The following is a 19,403-nucleotide window of genomic DNA, read 5'->3' as shown; positions in this document are numbered from 1 at the left end:
AGGAAGATATGATCATGCGACAAACAATGTTGCGTTAAGAGGTCTGACATTTGATGGTAAACTCAAACAGAAGCACCTTTTATAGTGACTTTTTTAATTAATATCAATGTAGTTATTCCAAGCTCCTAACGCCTTTGCCCATTGAACAAACACAGTTGTTGAATCAATCACTTTATCTTGACAGCAAGAAGGCTAAATGTATCCATTATACGCGACAACACGCCATTTAAGCGTTAACAGACGTCGTACATAAGTAAGCGCTTCAGCACGAGCACAGACTCCCTGCAAGGACAAAATTATGTCACACTTGTGCACCCGCCCCGCACCCCCACCCAAGAAAAAGGAAACAACACCAAAAGCGCACCAGTGAGCAACACAGATAGAAATTGTACAGAACAGATCACATGGCTCGGGCACGGTTTGCCGATTATTTGCAGCCCGAAATAATGACAGGTCAGATGCAACCCAGACGGCAATCGCACTACCAATACACGGTACGAATCCTCGCATTTACAAATGAGCGGCTAAAGAAAACGACATAGCACCTGCAGTAGTCGCACGTCCAACATTTACCGCACGGCTGCAAAAAAACGTTATCCCGAAACTACGCCACCCCAGAGAACCCTTCAAAGGTGTCCTCAAAGGAGACGATTCACCCATGTTAAATGAGCGTTTCGAGAGAGAATCCAGTGATCTAGAAAATGGCCACCACACGCCAGTCCCCACGAGACGCAAGCACACGCACCGAAAAGGCACAGCAAGGCGAAGCACGAGCGCGTGGCGGCGCGCAACGGACCCGAAGCGCGTCGACGCCGTGCGAAACCGCCGAGTCCGCGTCGGGGAGTCCCTCAAGGACAATGCAACCGCCCCGTCACGCTGCTGCCTCGGCGCCCTTCGTCAAGAACTAAGGGCGAGGAGGAAACAAGAGGGGGGGATAGAGGGCGTTGCGGGGGGCAAGCTGCCGAACAAAGAAAAAACGCGAAAGAGCACACTTGGAGACGGGATTTGTGAGGAAAGGAAAAGCATTTGATGACGCAACAGTGACGTTTTGGGACGCGCGCGCGAACGCCGTGCGCCTGCCTCGAAGGCGAGAGGGAAAGGGGGAGAGAGCCGCTCGGGCACGGCAGCACTGGCCCCACAGCTGCGGATCAATGTGCGGAGAGCGACGCTTGGCGACAACGGAGCGCTCCACCCAAAACGTCCCGCCGCGCTGGCACAGGCCGCATTACGAAAGAGCGGAATACCAGCACCGCTGCATCGGCCTGTACACGCGCGAGCGCAACGCACGTGACACGTAGGCGCGCCACTTTCGAAGTTCATGGCACGTGGATAGACTAGCATATACAGTTTTTTTTTCTTTCGGCCCTTCCAGACTACTAACGACCGAAAAAACGCTATGCGTTCTTAAAAAAAAAAAAAAAAAAAAAGGCCACTGATGGAATCACGTGCACCAACATTCCATCAGACAGTCGCGAGCCAGCGATTCAAACATTGACTGCTTTGAATGTGAATCAAAGATAAGGCACACAACCTCTCAAAAAGGACGCGAGACATGTGGCGGAAACAAGCGCAGCTTTGAACGCTTTCTATAGAGTGAAAATAAAGAAAAACGATGTACAAGTTTACACCGATGCAGAATTCTTTGAATTATGTACTCTTCCATGGGGAAAAGAAGCAAATCAACAAGGGAGAATAAATAGCACTATTTCTTCTCTTTGAAATTCAGGCAAAAACAAAAGATTCGGCGTCAAGGAATCCAGAATGTTTGTTTTGTTTCGTTTCTTTACGAGCCAGATCTCATATGGCACTTTACCACATTTCACTTTTCCTACTTTCCAGCACTCTTGCCAAGTCCTTCAGTGACAGATTAACCAGCCCCGCGAAGACTCCCAAATTCGTGACTTCATAAGAACCTACAGTGCAGGAAGTTGAGCGTGGCGCCTCCATAACATTTTTTTTCCTTACTTCACTTTAAGCCGCCGCGTTACTGCTCTCCTTTGAATTCCAGAAGTTTAATTTACCAATACAGATTAATAAAGCTATCTGTACAGCATCCATTAGGGCATGCGGGGCGACCGGCTAATTGGAAGGTGCATATTGACGAAAGTTATTCGTGTCCCCAGGACGAAAAAAAAGGGGGGTTTTGCGCGCCAAAACCACACGGTGTGGCGCACGCCCTACTGCAGTGGCCGGCGGGGGTGGAGGGAGGACCCAATGGCGTGCACATTATACACGGGCGTTTTCGCACTTTGCCCCCATGGAAATGCGGCCGCCATGACTGGGATTCGATCCCGCAACCTCGTGCTCAGCAGCGCAACACCACAGCTGCTAAACGCGTGTCCAGGGTGAAGCCGAGGACGTCGTTCCCTCGACAGGGACAAGTTATTCTAGTACAATGTGCCTCCCTGCAGTGAAAGTTCCGAAAGGCCGGAACGCGAGGTGGCGTCGCCGCGTGTGGACGTGTCTCATCGGCTCCGTGAGTTTCTGGGTGTAGCGCCCGTTCTTTTTGTTATATCCTAGTGGCTCTTTCATGCGACATGTGTGAAGATTTCCGCGACGTTTTGAGACTATTTTTGAAGAGGTCTGTGCATTAGAACGCTTACTATTGTGGCTTTTGTGGTTCATCGCCTACGAGAGCTTGGTGGCTCTCCGACGCCGCAGGCGTTGACACGCCTCGTGCGGGCGTCATGAACCCGGTTGAGGTAGTAGAAGGGGAAGATCTTTCCCCGGAGGAGATGCTCAAGTGGCGACAAACGCACATATACGACGCCGCATATCAAGATTCACTCCGCAAGGACGCCATCGCTGCCACGGCCAAGGCTGCTGTATGCAAACAGATGATCTCCAGGAATAACAAAGTGAGGCCTCCCAAGTTACCCGAAGGCTCATACAATGCTACTTTTCGCATTCGCGGAGGCTTCGACGCCTCCCGCTTCAGCCACTTCCAACTCACCAAGATTCTCTCTACGGCAGCCGGCTTTCCAGCCACTGCGGAGCTGCGCCAAGACATCGTTACCATCAACCCCACCACCAACACAGTTACCCTCAGCACGGAAAGCTGCGATCGCTTGAAGAAATATCTCGCCATCAAGTCGCTCACGGCCGACGGCCAAGAGCACGAAGTCACCTCCTACAGCGTTCCAAACTCCGAAACATGCAAAGGCATTATCTACATCGACAGAGTATGCCTGGGAGAAGTTATCTATGAAAAAGACATTCTACCCATGCTTCGTGAGTGCAACCCACAAATGCACTTTTTAGAAGCCAGACGAATGGGAAAAACTTCCTATGCAGTCCTCGTGACTTTCTTGGGAACGAAAGTTCCTTCTTGGGTCAAATATGAAATGGCGATGCTCCGGTGCAAGCCTTTTCGACTAAGAATGGAGGCCTGCACACGCTGTTGGAAAGTTGGACATCGACCGGACGTGTGCCCTACGCATACTGAGGATACTTGCTATAAATGCGGAACTGTGAATCCTCCGACTGATCATGTGTGCATTCCCAAGTGTGTACTATGAAGTGGAAGCCATGAGACTGGATCCATTCAGTGTGCACTACGATATAAGCCCAAAATCTCACTCCCCAAGGCTGACAAGACTCCTCCTCAATCCAAGACCAAGTCTTGTCCTTCGCCCAAGAAGCAAGGACCTCTACCTAAGAAAAAACAAGACGAAGATTGGCCTCTTCTATCCGCTGCTCCATCTAACAACAAATCAAGCTTTCCTCAGGTAAGCTGGGCATCGGTAGCTTCCCACAGCTTACCTAAACCTAAGCAACCTGATGCCCCAATCTATGCCCTCCTACAGCAGTTTCAGAAGAAAATCGTCTTCTGCGTAAACAAATTCTCGACCTCCGAACCCCTTTTCAATGTACGACTACTACCACTCGATCTCAACCCTCTACTGATGAACAACCCACTGTAACTCCTCCCCCTGTCAGTGAGAATGGCGATCAAACTAACCATGGACACTTCTCCTCCTCCCACTACCATAGCCGCCACAAAGCGCAAATCTATTGATGATGGGAGAGATACTTGGGAGGAACACGATAAGCCAAGTCGTAAACTCACGGCACACATTAGAAACTCTAACAATCGCTTTGAGGCTCTTGAAAAACGCATGGATGCCGTAGAAACCAAGCTTGAGTCCCTCACTACTAACGTTCATAGCCTCAGTGCCCATATAAATGCTAAATTTAACCAGGATGACGCGCGACTTACCCAAATTGATGAGCGATTCAATCAAATTATCGAAAGACTCGATCGAATGCATGGCCGCATCCCCTAAGCGCTCCAACCTAGTTGTGTGGCAGTGAAATTGTAGGGGCTTTTCGAAAAAGAAGGCCAGTCTGCAACAATACATAGCCAATCTCGCACAACCGCCGCAGTCATTGCTTTACAAGAAACGAATGGTTACGTTAAATTCCCCGGATACAACACATTCCAATGCAAAAGATGCGAACGTCCCAATACCGCGATCCTAGCACAACAACATTTGACTGTTACTTGCCCCCATTTCGAGAGTATCGACATTGATCACGACTTCGTAGAAATACTTCCTAAAAGACCAGGTCGGCTCCTATTTACATTTTTAACGTTTACAGCAGTCCCAGCTCTAAACACCACCGTTTTACTACCGTTTTTGCTCGTGCTAAACAGGAAGCTCGGAGAAACCCGCTCCTCATTGTTGGCGATTTTAACTCTCCAAATCAGTTATGGGGTCACACTACTTCCACACCTAAAGGACGAGCTTTATGGACCCACATTCAGGATCATCAACTCACCCTCCACAATGACTTCGACGCACCCACTCGCTTAGGAAATAGTGTTTCCATGGATACATCACCAGATCTCACCCTCACCTCTCGGGTTAACTTAACTAAATGGGAAAACCTTCAAATCAATTTTGGTAGCGATCACTACGTCACACAGATTTCTGTTACTTTCTCTCACAAGCCCTTTCACACTCTGCCTCCCAAACTTAAGGATTGGGACAATTTTCGAAAAACTCGCGCAAATAATGCTCCCAATTCTATACTTGATCTACAGCAATGGATTAGTCAACTCCAAACGGACGTTGACAATCATACTACAACTATGCCAGCTGATGCTCCTTTTCAAACAGCTGATGCCAAACTACTACACATGTGGCAAGCGAAGGAATCACTATTAAAGCGGTGGAAAAGACGCCGCCATAACCGCAGGCTTCGCATCCGTGTAGCTAGACTTGAAGATGACATACAAGCATATGTGACCCAACTAGTTAATCAACAATGGGGCCAAGTATGTGAGAGCATGCATGGTAACCTCAGTAGTAAAAAGACTTGGCAACTGCTGAGACATTTGCTTTATCCCTCGACCTCACGCGCGCAACACAGTCACTACATCACTCAATTATTGCACAAACGCAAGGATAATATTCCCTATCTTTTTCAGGAGCTTGCACGATTACACCTCCCTCCTACCACAACTCATGAGATTTCAGATTATACAGGCGAGGTTAATGTACTTCTCGACACCCCAATAACGGAGGCAGAAGTTCGACATGCCTTAGCTTCCCTTAGAACTACATCTGCTCCCGGTATAGATAATGTAAATAATAAATTACTCCGAAATCTGGACGACAAATCAATCTCTGCCCTCACAGAATACTATAATCATTGCTTCGATAACAGCTCTCTTCCGAGCTCATGGAAAACTGCTAAAGTAATCTTTATTCCCAAACCCAATAAACCCTCTGACATAGCTAATCTTAGACCTATTTCCCTCACGTCATGCTTGGGCAAAACGCTCGAACATGTCATGCTTAATCGCTTCAATAAATACGCGGAAGACAATCAGTTATTCCCGCCAGAGAAGATTGGCTTTCGCCAGTCGCGTTCTTGTCAGGATGCCATGCTAAGGTTCAAGCATGACCTTCTCACTCCTACGTTTAGTAAAGACACCCAAGCCATCTTAGGACTCGACCTTCGCGGTGCATTCAACAACATAGATCATGGATCTATCTTACGTGAATTGAATGTTATTAACTGTGGTAGAAAAATGCATGACTACATCCGCGAATTTCTTACCAATCAGACAGCTGTCATAAGTCTCAATGACCAAACTTCGCCCCCAATCACCCTAGGTAGCTTTGGCACTCCTCAAGGATCTGTGCTCTCGCCGTTTCTATTTAACCTAGCTATGAGGTCTATTGCTGGGAAGCTAGCACAAATACCGGATCTCCAATATTCTTTATATGCAGACGACATTACTCTATGGATTAAGGGTGGCTCGGATGGCTACATTCAAGATACTTTACAAGAGGCTGCAGATGCAGTGGCTACGAGAGCCGGGTTCATGAACCTCGAGTGTTCGCCCACCAAATCTGAACTGTTACTTCTATCCGCAAATAAACGCGTTACGCCGAACATTCAGATTAACATTAACGGGAAGCAAGTTCCCGTAGTAGACAAAATTCGTGTACTTGGCATGCACATTCAATCTAACCGACTCAATACGTATACACTTCAAACGGTTACTGCCAGCGTAGGTCACACCACACGGCTAATAGGAAGGGTGTACAATAAGCACGAATGTCTCCGCGAGGCAGAATTGCTAAGACTGGTACAGGCGTTTTCTGTTAGTAAAATCACATTCTCCCTTCCCTATCTCCACTTAACTAGGGCCGAGGAAGATAAAGTTAATTCACTGATACGCAGACTCTACAAATTTGCCCTTGGAGTGCCAAGTAGAGCTTCTGCTGAGAGACTTTTGGCTACAGGTACCTTGAATACTTTCAGTGAGCTCGCAGAAGCCCACCTGACCGCTCAATACCAGCGCTTATCGAACACCCACAGTGGTAGGCACATCCTAAACTCCCTAAGTATTGCCCCAGCACCCATGACCAATGAGAAATTCAATATTCCCCACTCGATACATGAGCACTTTCATATCCCTCCTCTTCCTAAGAATATGCACCCTGTTCATCACGAACATAGAAGGCAACAACGAGCTAAAGCCCTGCAGAAAAAGTTATTTAACTACAAAGACGTGCTCTATGTCGATGCCGCAGAATATCCGTGTGGACACAAGTTCGCCATATCAGTCGTTGACTCCACTGGCGGTATTGCGACGGGAGCATCCATTATAGCCTCTACTTCGGAGGAGGCAGAGGAGGCGGCGGTGGCACTCGCCGCAACAATACCCAATTGCTCTGTCATAGTAAGTGACTCCAAAACTGCCATACACAACTTCGGAGCGGGTAGGGTTTACAGGACAGCCCTAGCCATTGTATCTCACAATCCGCCAGCCCAACTTCGAAGTTTAATCTGGACACCTGCTCACGCAGGCCTAATCGGCAATGAAGCGGCCCACCTAAGTGCTCGAGCTTTCACGAACCGAGCACAGGCTAGACTAGGGGACGGTTCAGACGCCAATAATCTCCCTCCAGCATTCACCTCCAAAGACAGATTACTTACATACCACGACATTTGCGGGCATTACCGCCTAGGTCGCCTAACCCTCCCTCCTTTAATGATTCGGTCGTCACGCATACACGAGGTACTATGGCGTAAACTACAGACTCGCACTTTTCTATCTCCTACCTTACGTCACAAGATTCACCCGGGAATATACCTTACTTCAGCCTGCAAGTTTTGTCCTGCTAGCAGAGCGGACCTTAACCACATTATGTGGCAATGCAAGAACCACTCCCCTCCCCCTAACTTTTGTAGAGTTTTAAGTAGTAGGGAGCTGTGGGAGGCTGCCATGCGCAACTACAACCCCGAACTTCAGGAAGCTATCCTGAGGTGGGCTGAGGTAGTAGAGGAGGGCTACCGCGAGTAGGATAACCTCCCTCGCCTTCTTCCCGCAGCCCTTTCCCTTTAAGATGGGATAAATAAAGTTGTCTCTCTCTCTCCGGAAGGCCTAGCGACGCAACTCCACTTGTCGGCGCGCCAACAGTACCCAGGCGGCTACAAGCGATGAAGGCATACAGCAACGACTTCCTTCGCTCCTTCCCTGCCTCTCCTATACAATGCGGCGCCCCTCGAGCAATTTGAGACAGCTTGTGGTTGAACTACATGCCTGCGCTTAATAGAACACTACATTACAGTTATTTGAGATGTATTAGTAAATTATGCTCCGATAATACCAAACAAGTTTGAGTGGATATGCTAAGCGGAAAAAAGTAAAAGAAACCGAGAACGGGGGGCGACGCCCCCCTTGAAGTTTCTGCACTGCAGCTCGCCGTGACATTGTCAATTTTGACAGCATGTGTTCGGGCCTGCAGTTAATTTGCTCTTGGCAAAGGAGATAGACTACACTGTATTCTAAAAGATCCAAAGACTGAACTTGGCAAGTTTCAATATCTTTTACTGAGCCACAGCCAGCCGTAGTGCGAGAAAATACGTCAATCCGTGACGTCAGACCGACGTACCGCGCAGGAGTTCCGGCGCGAAATTCGAAAAACACATCTGCAGCTCATTTTAACTTCACTAATCAAGCTATTCCCCCAAAATTAACGAAAATAAAGCTTTGAGAGACTACTTTATGAGTCTATACACCGTTTTAGTGCTTCACTATAGCGCGGGTGCTTCTACGAAGATTTTAATACATATTTAACAATAGCAGTTCCGAAATAAAAGGGAGGTTCCGTTGGAGACATGCCGTCAGTGGTGGCGACCACAGTGTGATGGGTGATAATTAGTCCTAATTAACAAAATCCATTAATTTACCTTGAACTTTTATTTTCAGCGGGCTCAGCGAAATTGAGAAATTGAAGCGAGCTCTCGGTGCAAGCAATAACTTTTCGATCACCCGCCGTGGTTGCTCAGTGGCTATGGTGTTGGGCTGCTGAGCACGAGGTCGCGGGATCGAATCCCGGCCATGGCGGCCGCATTTCGATGGGGGCGAAATGCGAAAACACCCGTGTGCTTAGATTTAGGTGCACGTTAAAGAACCCCAGGTGGTCAAAATTTCCGGAGTCCTCCACTACGGCGTGCCTCATAATCAGAAAGTGGTTTTGGCACGTAAAACCCCAAATATTATTATTAACTTTTCGATCGTACGGAGCCTGACGCATATCTCTGGCGGCATGCATGTCTCCGAAAGGACCGTGCATTTATTTAAAAAGAGAACGTTTTTTAAGTATTACTCAGCCTTCGTAGAAACAACCGGTGTAGTTTTTAATTGAGGCTTCCGTGACAGATCGCAAACTCAACCTTGCAAAGCCCAGCGTGACCAGGCGCTCAAACTTATGCCGTCAATATCTACACTTAACGCCGCTGTGGCAGGAGTGGCAGACAAACCTTGAAAATAATGACGTAGCGCGCCTATTTGACCGAATATTTAAACATTTCAGAAGGGTATATACCTTTCAGTTAGATAGTGCGGCACATTATGCGTTTTGCACTATAGATGATTAGACAAGCTGACAAGTATGCGCTGCGAAAAAAAAAAAAGTCCAAGATTGCAGTACAGAAAATGAATGTGCATCCCGCGCCCCAGCAAACATACTGGAAGGACACGTGGGCAATCCCTTCACAAGCTGTCTGGTGCTCAGTGAGCGCAAGGCGAGCTAGAAAAGCAAAATATATTAAATTTAGCGGCCATGGCGCAATCGTTTCACAGTTACGAGACCATATGAGACTTTTTGTGCCCATCTGTATACGTCGGATAAAACAAGGATCAGCATTTTCTTCTACATCAACATTTTGTTCAGCGCTGCCATGAGCCCGTTGAACGATTACTTTCCTTGCATATCATTGCTTTTCAACCAGCCGCGCGTCCATAACGGAGTCATGCGTCCCGCCAATGTCGATGGACGAACACTTCAACGGTTGCGGCGTCAAGTTCTGGCAGCCCCCACAACACGCATAACTATTCAAAATAATACGTTTCACGCTTGGATTATACGCCGCCGGGTTCTGTCGGCGAAGAAACAGAATGCCGTCCCATCCCTGCAAATATCGCTCACGGCGCTCTCTGGAACGGTGCTTCCGTTGGCATCACGAGAGCTCGCCCGTGCGTTTGCCATCACTAACGCAAGTCATTAGCTAATTTCATTCGACAGATAAACATACATCGCACACATCTTGACATGTGGCCTCCAAAGCATCGCCAGCACCGTTCGATTAATGAAGCACCCGTCTCTCCGCCGACCCAGTGGCACGGCGGCTCCGCTGACGCCAGCGAAATCCGCGCATAACGAAGTACCTCACACAGCAAGACTTTCCGATGGCGTCGATTTAACGATCTTACTTTCCTGCAAGCGAATGGAGACCAGCGAATGCTATATGGCCTGCCAGTTCCGGAGCGCATTTAAACCGCCTAGGTTATCGAAATGCAGAGCATATGAAAACCGCACGAAAAAGGCAGGCTCAGTGCAGCTCAATGGTGTTTTGCAAGATGATCAGATCCCCAATTTCACGGCAAGAGAGGAAACGGCTGCTAAGGGCAGGCGGACAATACACTGCCGCTGACACTGCAGATGTCTCGCTCACGATGGGCAACCCAAACTTATACCGCATCACGACACGGCGTTAACCTTTTAGCGGGCAACGAGTTGCGACGACGACCTCCAATACCTACTGAGCACGACACCACGTCATTCAGTAAAGCAAAGCTGTCCACGTTGAAAGAAACGCGTTCTCTAACAACCAGGCAGGCGGCGAAAAAAAAATGCACAAAGCTGGAACGTTCGCCTCGCAACTGCACGCGGGCCACTTGCGAACCTGCGATGCCGTTCCACGTACCGCAGACGCACACCATGAACCTCACCCATATTGCGTGGATAGGATGAGCACGGGATGGAGCAACGAAGGTGCAGTCGGTGGAAGCGAGGTCGGGAGCCAGAAGCGCCGCAGACGACAGCGGGGAGGGCGGCCTCCGATTATAGCGAAAAGCAGACGCCGAATGCCCAAGAGAGCGCAGCGGAGAGCACACGCGTTACGCAAGAAGACGACGACAACGACAAGGGGGCATCAGCTGAGCAGTCAGAGGAGCCGCGCGTGACGCTCTGCAGTGCCACCTGGCGAGGCACTTACGCGCACGGTACCAAGAGCAGAAGCAGCGACACACCCTCCGACTGCTGCTGACGTATCCACTACAACTGTTTCGAGAGAAACGGGGCCGCTGCCACCACTGACCGCCACGAGAACAATCGCGTATGACGTCGAAAGCTCACCCGAGCCTCTGAGCGCCTTGATTTGCCGCCGTCCAAACACTCCCGCACGGCGATTGGCCGACCCCGAGACGTGCCCCCCGCCGCGCCAACGCGAGCGCTTGGGGCCTTCGGTACGACGCCGTCGTTGCTGCTCCGTCCGAGAACCCCCCTCCCAGCGACGACTGAGAAAGACCCCGAGGAACCTTCAGCTGCGTGTAAACGCCGGCGACAGCTGCAGCGGGGAGAGAGGTCTCGATGACGGCTCGTAATTTAGGGAGCTCCTTCACGGTTCGTTGGACGCGCCAGGTGCACGTGCTCTGCGGCAACGAAGAGGCGACGCCGGCGGGGAATACCACCTGTGCCTGTGCCGCCCGTGTGCGCACAAGAACCTCCGGCTGCTGTCGAGAGCAGCGTTTTATCGGGCCGCGTGATGGCTGCCTCCGGGCGCACATGCCGGCGTAAATGCCGACCACATGACAAATGACCGTCTCAAGGCGACCGACACAATCACGACTGCACATTTTCGGCAACGGCAACCGTAAACTAAAACAATCACGCTGTCAGCGTTCCCGGTGGCATGGAGACACACATGCCTAAGGCAGAGGTAATGAGAGCGAACGCCGCCAGGCGCGGAGAGCTATATACTATAATGCTATACAAATGTTAGCACGGTCAGTCTCCCTCTTCAAAATTAACAAACCCATTCCAGTATGGATGCCCTACATTGATTATTTGCACTGGGCGTGCGTGCACGAGAAGCACACTCTTTGTCCAAATTCCTGCACTATAGAAGTAATCAAACCTCCACACCAAACAATATACCCTCGCGAACGCAATTTTTACCAAGAAGCGACGATCCGCGCGAGCCTCGGACGTGATTTGGCTCGTCTTGGTGCGCCACCTAAGGAGGCAGGTGCGTGCCACGCATAATTCGAGAAGCATTTTTCATAACATGTTGGTGGTATTATCGACAGCCACAAGTTTTGTTCAGGCGCTGTTATTAAAACTTCAAGCTAGTCTATCGTGCCTGGTTTCTAAAAAAAAAAAAAAAAATCGTTGAAGGTCAAATTGATTCCAGCGCGCATATTTCAAAGGCTCCGTCAACATCATCTCAGTCAATTTCCTTCTCAATTTGTTATTTTTACCGACGCAACACAAAGAGAAATAAGGCCGGAGTTGACATCTTTTCCAAACAGCTTAACTGGTCTTCTGCTCTACGTCTCGCTGATAACGCCCCAATACTTCGCGCACAACTTCTGGCCCTAGCCATTACAAAATTGGGTACACATCAATCTAAAGTAATAATTGTTACAGACGCGCTTTCTGTCTGTGCACATTTAACTACTAATAATAGGTCACATGCATTTGCTGAACATATTTTCGACACTTGTCCCGGACAGTCTGTCTGAAGTCTGCTTTGCCTGGGTATCCAGACATAGTGGAATCTGTTTAAATGAATCCGCTGACTCGCTCGCTTCGCAATCACTAAATGGTCCGGTCTTAAATGTTGCTCTCTCTTTTATAAGAGGAGCTAGTTTTAAACGCCTTTTATTTCTAAATTGTATAATGAATCATCTATAGTTTGATGACTTCCGACATACAAGATTTCCGTGGAACACGGGCAAATATGCCTTCCACGGAATGCGATGTGACGTTACCAAGGTTGTGTTGTAGAGTTCCCAGCCTAAATCTTCACATTCATAGACCTTGTTCATAACTGCTGCTCTTTGACTGGCCGCTCGAGGCACTTTGCGTGTATTCGCGCGGGCTTCTTTCACGCCCAGAAAAACACTTGTGTAGCACGTATCGAGCAACAGAAAGCTGTAGTGAGAGCTACAATTTTCGCATTTAAACTTTTTATATAATTATAATATTTGAAAAGTTGATTAATTAATTAAGACTAGTTATCTAATTAGGCGGAATAAAATAAATATCTGAGTATCTCCAAGCGACGGCAAACAACATTGCGTTGGTTCTGTCCAGTTACGCGCTGCATTTACATATTTTTAATGTTTGACTCAAGTTACGTGGGACACCCTGCATATGTGCTAGCTGTACATCCGTTTCGGCAGAATGTTTTTACTGCAAATCATTAGTGCAATTCGTGGCTAGTTTTAACGCAGAAACAACAACAAAAGGAAGAACGAAAAGAAAAAGAAGAAGTGAGAACCGCGTAAGAATAAACGTCCCCAATCACCAGGTCTACGGCGCCCTAATTGGTTACTTGAATACGAAAAATATCCGACGACAACTGCACGCATATATTTATGGCGAATTCGGCAAATAGCACCAGTACGTACGGGGGGCACCCCAATGCGCCGTTTCATCCAATCATGGTCGCACCTCATCGGTGCTCATTGGTGCGATTTGCCGAATTCGTCATTAGTGACGATCGGGGAACATACATTTAACCCAAGTACGTATTCAACAGATCAATTAGATCAAAAACGTTATTCGACATTAAAGCATTACATAATTAGCCAAAAGCCAATGCGTAGATTAATCGGCACTATACGGAGATAATTTATATAGATAAATCTAAATATATGTTCGATTTCTAACCATCGCAACCGCTTTCGCGACCGATTTTTTTTGGGCGTAACGAAGTGCGTTTACAGGGACACAAAAAGCTTGGCACAAGGTTATATCCGCTATACCAACAACGGAAGCGGAACAGACGCTGACCTATAATATATATATTAAGACAAAATTTAGCTGCGAATGTCGGCAGTCTTTGCATTGTGCGCGCATTCAGTCACCGTGTACATCGTGCGGCAAATAAGTCAGGAAGTAGGTATAATGTAGCGATTCCTTTCGCTGAATCACATTCCTTTCTCAACAACAACAGCTCACGGCAGCCTGACACTAGCGATAATGTACACATTCTAAGAAAAGTTTACACCCTTTGGGGTGTATATATTTGCCACACAACGATAATCGTCATCTGTCTTGCCCGCATTTCCTTTCTTGAAAACGCTGCGCTCGTTACTTTCCTGTCGAGAATGCTGTGTCATGCTGATAACGCGCATGCCGTTCGCGACCTGGGAAGTACCGGGCTCGCAGCGTTAAAGAAAGGAAATGCGGGCAAGACAGATCACGATTGTTGTTGTGTGGCAAATATACACCCCAAAGGGTGCAACTGTTTTTAGAGTGTATGTATACAAGCGAAGCGCTGTGCGGACCGTGCACTTGCGAGAAAAGGGTATATATATATATATAGGAAGCCACCTCTGTATCACGCAACCGAAGTAAGAAGCTCATTCGTGGCGAGATTTTGCCATCCGAGCGACGCGTCATACACCAGGTAACAAAGAGCGACTACCTTTGTCACGCGCATAGCCCGAGAGAAATGCGAAGCTGCAAGAAGAAACCGACATATCCGGCTGCTTATTATATAACGAGCTCCTGCTCGCCGCGCGAGTATCGCGCGATCGTCGCATGTGTCCGCATACCGGTTGCCTCGGCGACCATACGTGCACCCTCTCCGAGTGCCAAGGACAGGTATATACAGATATTCGAGACGATTTTGAAATTCCTCGCCGGATGTGTGCACGGCGGTGGCGGACACAGGAATCTGCGCGATAATCGGCGTTAAGATCAATAACGAACATTTCGTAATGGAATGTTAGCTATAGTATTAACTCTGGCGCACATCAAGGCAGTATGGAAGCCGGTGAATGTTCAAGACACGTCCATTTAGTAGGAATCATCACATTTCTACTATATATAGTTTCGAAATATCTTTCCCCGAACACGCACCCGGCAAATTCATCGGAGTTTTACTTGGTTTTCTAACAAAGGCGTGCCTTTCTGCAATTGCTACAAAGGAAACCCATACGGGTTCTCAATGTACAGCGTACAAAGGTACACGGCACCAAATTCGTCACTTATTTTGCGGACGAAATATATCTCGATAGTACTGGTGCCATTTTCAAAATTCCTACTCAGATAGCTCCACATGCTTCCATTTCGCAATTGCAAATTTGTGCGATAAAGTTAACAATAAAAAGAAGAAAGGCGGCAGATCCAAAGCAATTGTTGGAATCTACATTAAGCAAACCTTTGTTGGAACGCTTCACTCGAATACTATGCAAAAAAGTCTTATGCGTACACATGCGGGCAGTCTTGTTTTGCTTACAAGTACGCGCAAGGAACCGTTCGCGTTCGTCTCCCATTGCCCAAATTTTGCGTCCTATCATCATCAGCAGCAGCAGTAGCAGCGGCAGCCTGGTTACGCCCACTGCAGGGCAAAGGCCTCTCCCATACATCTCCAACAACCCCGGTCATGTACTAATTGTGGCCATGTTGTCCCTGCAAACATCTTAATCTCATCCGCCCACCTAACTTTCTGCCGCCCTCTGCTACGCTTCCCTTCCCTTGGAATCCATTCCGTAACTCTTAATGACCATCGGTTATCTTCCCTCCAAATTAGATGTCCTGCCCCCCCCCCCCCCCCCACAATTTCTTTTTCTTGATTTCAACTAAGATATCATTAACTCGCGTTTGTTCCATCACCCAATCTGCTCTTTTCTTATCCCTTAACGTTAAACCTATCATTCTTCTTTCCATAGCTCGTTGCGTCGTCCTCAATTTAAGTAGAACCCTTGTCGTAAGCCTCCAGGTTTCTGCCCCGTAGGTGAGTAATGGTAAGACACAGCTATTATGCACTTTTCTCTTTAGGGATAATGGCAACCTGCTGTTCATGATCTGAGAATGCCTGCCAAACGCACCCCAGCCCGTTCTTATTCTTTTGATTATTTCCGTTTCATGATCCGGATACGCAGTCACTACCTGTCCTAAGTAGATGTATTCCTTTACCACTTCCAGTGCCTCACTACCTATCGTAAACTGCTGTTCTCTTCCGAGACTGTTAAACATTACTTTAGTTTTCTGCAAGTTAATTTTTAGACCCACCCTTCTGCTTTGCCTCTCCAGGTCAGTGAGCATGCATTGCAGTTGGTCCCCTGAGTTACGAAGCAAGGCAATTACTAAGCAAGCAAGGCGAATCGCAAGTTACTAAGGTATTCTCCATTAACTCTTATCCCCAATTCTTCCCAATCCAGGTCTATGAATACCTCCTGTAAACACGCTGTGAATAGCATTGGAGAGATCGTATCTCCCTGCCTGACACCTTTCTTTATTGGTATTTTGTTGCTTTCTTTATGGAGGACTACGGTGGCTGTGGAGCCGCTATAGATATCTATCAGTATTTTTACATACGGCTCCTCTACATCCTGATTCCGCAATGCCTCCATGCATGACTGCTGAGGTTTCGACTGAATCAAACGCTTTCTCGTAATCAATGAAAGCTATATATAACGGTTGGTTATATTCTGCGCATTTCTCTATCACCTGATTGATAGTGTGAATATGGTCTATTGCTGAGTAGCCTTTACGGAATCCTGCCTGGTCCTTTGGTTGACGGAAGTCTCCGGTGTTCCTGATTCTATTTGCAATTACCTTAGTAAATACTTTGTAGGTAACGGACAGTAAGCTGATCGGTCTATAATTTTTCAAGTCTTTGGCATCCCCTTTCTTATGGGTTAGGATTATGTTAGCGTTCTTCCAAGATTCCGGTACGCTCGAAGTCATGAGGCATTGCGTAACAGGATGGCCAGTTTCTCTAGAACAATCTGCCCACCATCCTTTAACAAATCTGCTGTTACCTGATCTTCCCCAGCTGCCTTCCCCCTTTGCATAGCGCCCAAGGCGTTCTTTACTTCTTCCGGCGTCTTATGGCATCGCTCATCTAACTGTTCGTGTTCTGCATCGCGTTTTGTAGCGTTGCGGATACTCGCTTGCCCGGCAGGACGCTTCTTCCTGGCTTTTAGAAAGCGCTTCACTACTATATAGGCAAATCTTTAAAAGCTATTTGCAATTTGATAATTATAAATTTTATCGAAGGCTATCGCACTAATTCTAATGTCTCTCACTGTTATGAATACTGACAGGCAAAATTGCCATGCTGTATTGAATGCCGTGCTTAAAGGGGTGGAGACACCAAAATTTTCGTTCATCCGTTTGTTGATTCAAACGTTGCGTCATGCTTCAGGGAGCACGATACACACAGCGGGATTCATATATATCCGATAAATAATTTAACAAAATACCATTATTATGCCGAGCGATTTCGGTTTCGGGGCTCCGGGGGATGCTATGACGTCACAGAGGAGGAAACGCAACACGGCTTGGTGACGTGGGCCACAAAAAATAGTGACCTAAAACGATGCTGCGTCGTCTGCTCGCGCGTACGCTTGCTCTCCCAGCAGAGGTAAACAACTGGCGATTCGAAGTGTATGTCGTGATTATTATAATCATTGCGAAGAGCGACAAGGGTAAAAAAATATTGCGGCTTGTGAGAGTCGGTGATTCATTCCGAAGCGCCGTAAGCTTTAGCTTTGAAGTGAACCGGAAAAGGCCTAGCGACGATATCGGCGGCGCCGAACGATCAGAGGCGGTGAGGCTGCCGTCGGCGCCAGAGTGACCATTCCTCGGTCGCTGATTGGCCGCTTCGCCATACGGGTGCCGCACAAATGGGTCCCGGGCCCGTCCTCTCTTCGGCAAGGAAATCTCGCAGTTCGCGAGCAAAACCGCCGTCGCACGGGGGTCCGCGAACGGCAAACGGCCTGCGGCGAGTCTCCGTGCCGATAACGTGGACGGGCTCTCACAATGAGAAAAGCCAAGCGAAAGAGAGACCGCTGCGAGCTGCCGAACTATGCGACAATGAGAGGAGAGAAGCGGACAGCACGAACGCCGCATATCCTGCTGGTCCCTTTCGGAGTCGGCCGGCTAGTGTACAGTTTGCCGTTCGCGGGCCGCCGTGCGGCGTTCGTGTTGTCCACTTCTCTCCTCTTGTGTCCGTGTCTGCACGCCTTACCCCTTCTTTGCATTAAGAAAGGATTTCTATATGCCTGTAGCTCGGTCATAGTGGAGGCTATGCTCGGTCGCTCGGCTCAGCAGGCTCCGTAATCGGCATTTCATCGCTACTCATCATACGTCACGTTTTTGTGCTAGAGTGCTATGACGTAAATATTTTCGTTCCTCCTCTGTGACGTCATAACTGCAACGCTAGCGATGGGTCTCGACCACGAGAAGGAGTTTTTAATGACTTTTTGGAGCTAAATCAAAATTATTTTGAAATGTTTGCAGCGTTCAATACCTCGTGCTGGGTGTCCTTGCATACGGAAGCAGCCTACAACATGATTGTTATAGCCTCAAAATTTGGTGTCCCAACCCCTTTAATACGTTCGAGTGGTCGGAATTGGATCGCTCCAGGAAGCTCCGAACGTTGTTTGCGGCCTTCGGTGACAGCCACCAAGCTTCAGTAAGAGCTGAAGCTGGTTCCATGCAACGACAATAGTTCAGCCCGACTGTCCTTCTTAGACGCGCTTACTTTCGCAGTACAGCTTTAAATTAAAGCTGACATGCGTTACTTTACAGTATATCACTTCCAGAGCGATCTGAAATGACCATGCTGAACATGCCATAAGGGGCAGTGGTCGTTAAACAGCCTGCTTGCAAGCAGCTGTCGCCAGTAGAGGCGAAGCAGGGCCGAGGTGCGCCGAGGACAGACTTGGTTAATAACCAGTCGGTTTCTGTGCCCAATAGCTACGAATAGCGCCGCACAGTACCATACTTACTTTACAACGGATGCCTCCGCATCAGTCGAATGTGAGAGCGATCTAGGCAGTCGACTCTTACTCGATTACTGCCACAATTGGCAAAATCTCGCCTCCGCAGCTGTTGTGACGGTGGCCGACAGCTATACTCTCCGACAACGCGAGCACTTGTGGCTTTTAAAAGAGTTTATATATATATATATATATATATATATATATATATATATATATATATATATATATATATATATATATATATATAATGTATTTCATGGGCGCCGCCATATCTCTACGCAGTGGCGCCATCTATGGGCAGTCGGCATGCTGGCTTGGGCGAGCGCTCCGTTTTGCATGGCAGGTATACGTTCGGCGATATTTTCTGGTGTTTGTTTTCGCGCTCGTGCGGTATACTTAGCATGACGTGCGTCTTCTACGCGCTAAGCGGTTCTGTGAGACGTACTGAAGTGGTTTAAGCCGGCATGGCCGGACTTTCTGCTGGAATTGAGGCGGACGGAGCACGCAGCGCGATGTGTGCGCGCATATATTTGAGCCTACAATCAGCCTCGGAGATCAATTGTGTATTTGTGAATGTTCCATTCACTAATGTGACCTTATTGCAGTATTATCCTCTAGTTCTAAG

General features: G+C 48.1%; 1 protein-coding gene across 9 annotated transcripts in view; it reads right to left on the bottom strand.

Moving 5' to 3' along the window:
- The window catches only part of LOC142568505 (glycerophosphocholine phosphodiesterase GPCPD1-like), a 193,105-nt gene that overhangs the window by 66,547 nt on the left and 107,155 nt on the right, over positions 1–19,403 (bottom strand). For 2 of the 9 annotated variants that reach the window (XM_075678419.1, XM_075678420.1), the window contains exon 1: positions 10,760–11,084. The exons of 3 other annotated variants lie outside the window; for them this stretch is intronic. In XM_075678419.1, the coding sequence (XP_075534534.1) occupies positions 10,760–10,763 (4 nt within the window). In that variant the 5' untranslated portion in view covers positions 10,764–11,084. Of the gene's footprint in view, positions 1–545; positions 676–745; positions 875–10,734; positions 11,085–11,165; positions 11,329–19,403 lie in introns of those variants that run through there. 4 more of the 9 variants (XM_075678424.1, XM_075678418.1, XM_075678421.1 and 1 more) reach the window with 4 other exon arrangements.

The sequence above is a fragment of the Dermacentor variabilis genome, unplaced genomic scaffold (assembly GCF_050947875.1).
Source record: "Dermacentor variabilis isolate Ectoservices unplaced genomic scaffold, ASM5094787v1 scaffold_20, whole genome shotgun sequence".
In the NCBI taxonomy this organism is placed as follows: domain Eukaryota; kingdom Metazoa; phylum Arthropoda; class Arachnida; order Ixodida; family Ixodidae; genus Dermacentor; species Dermacentor variabilis.
Note: the sequence above shows the minus strand (reverse complement) of the source record. Positions and strands in the feature narration are given on the sequence as shown.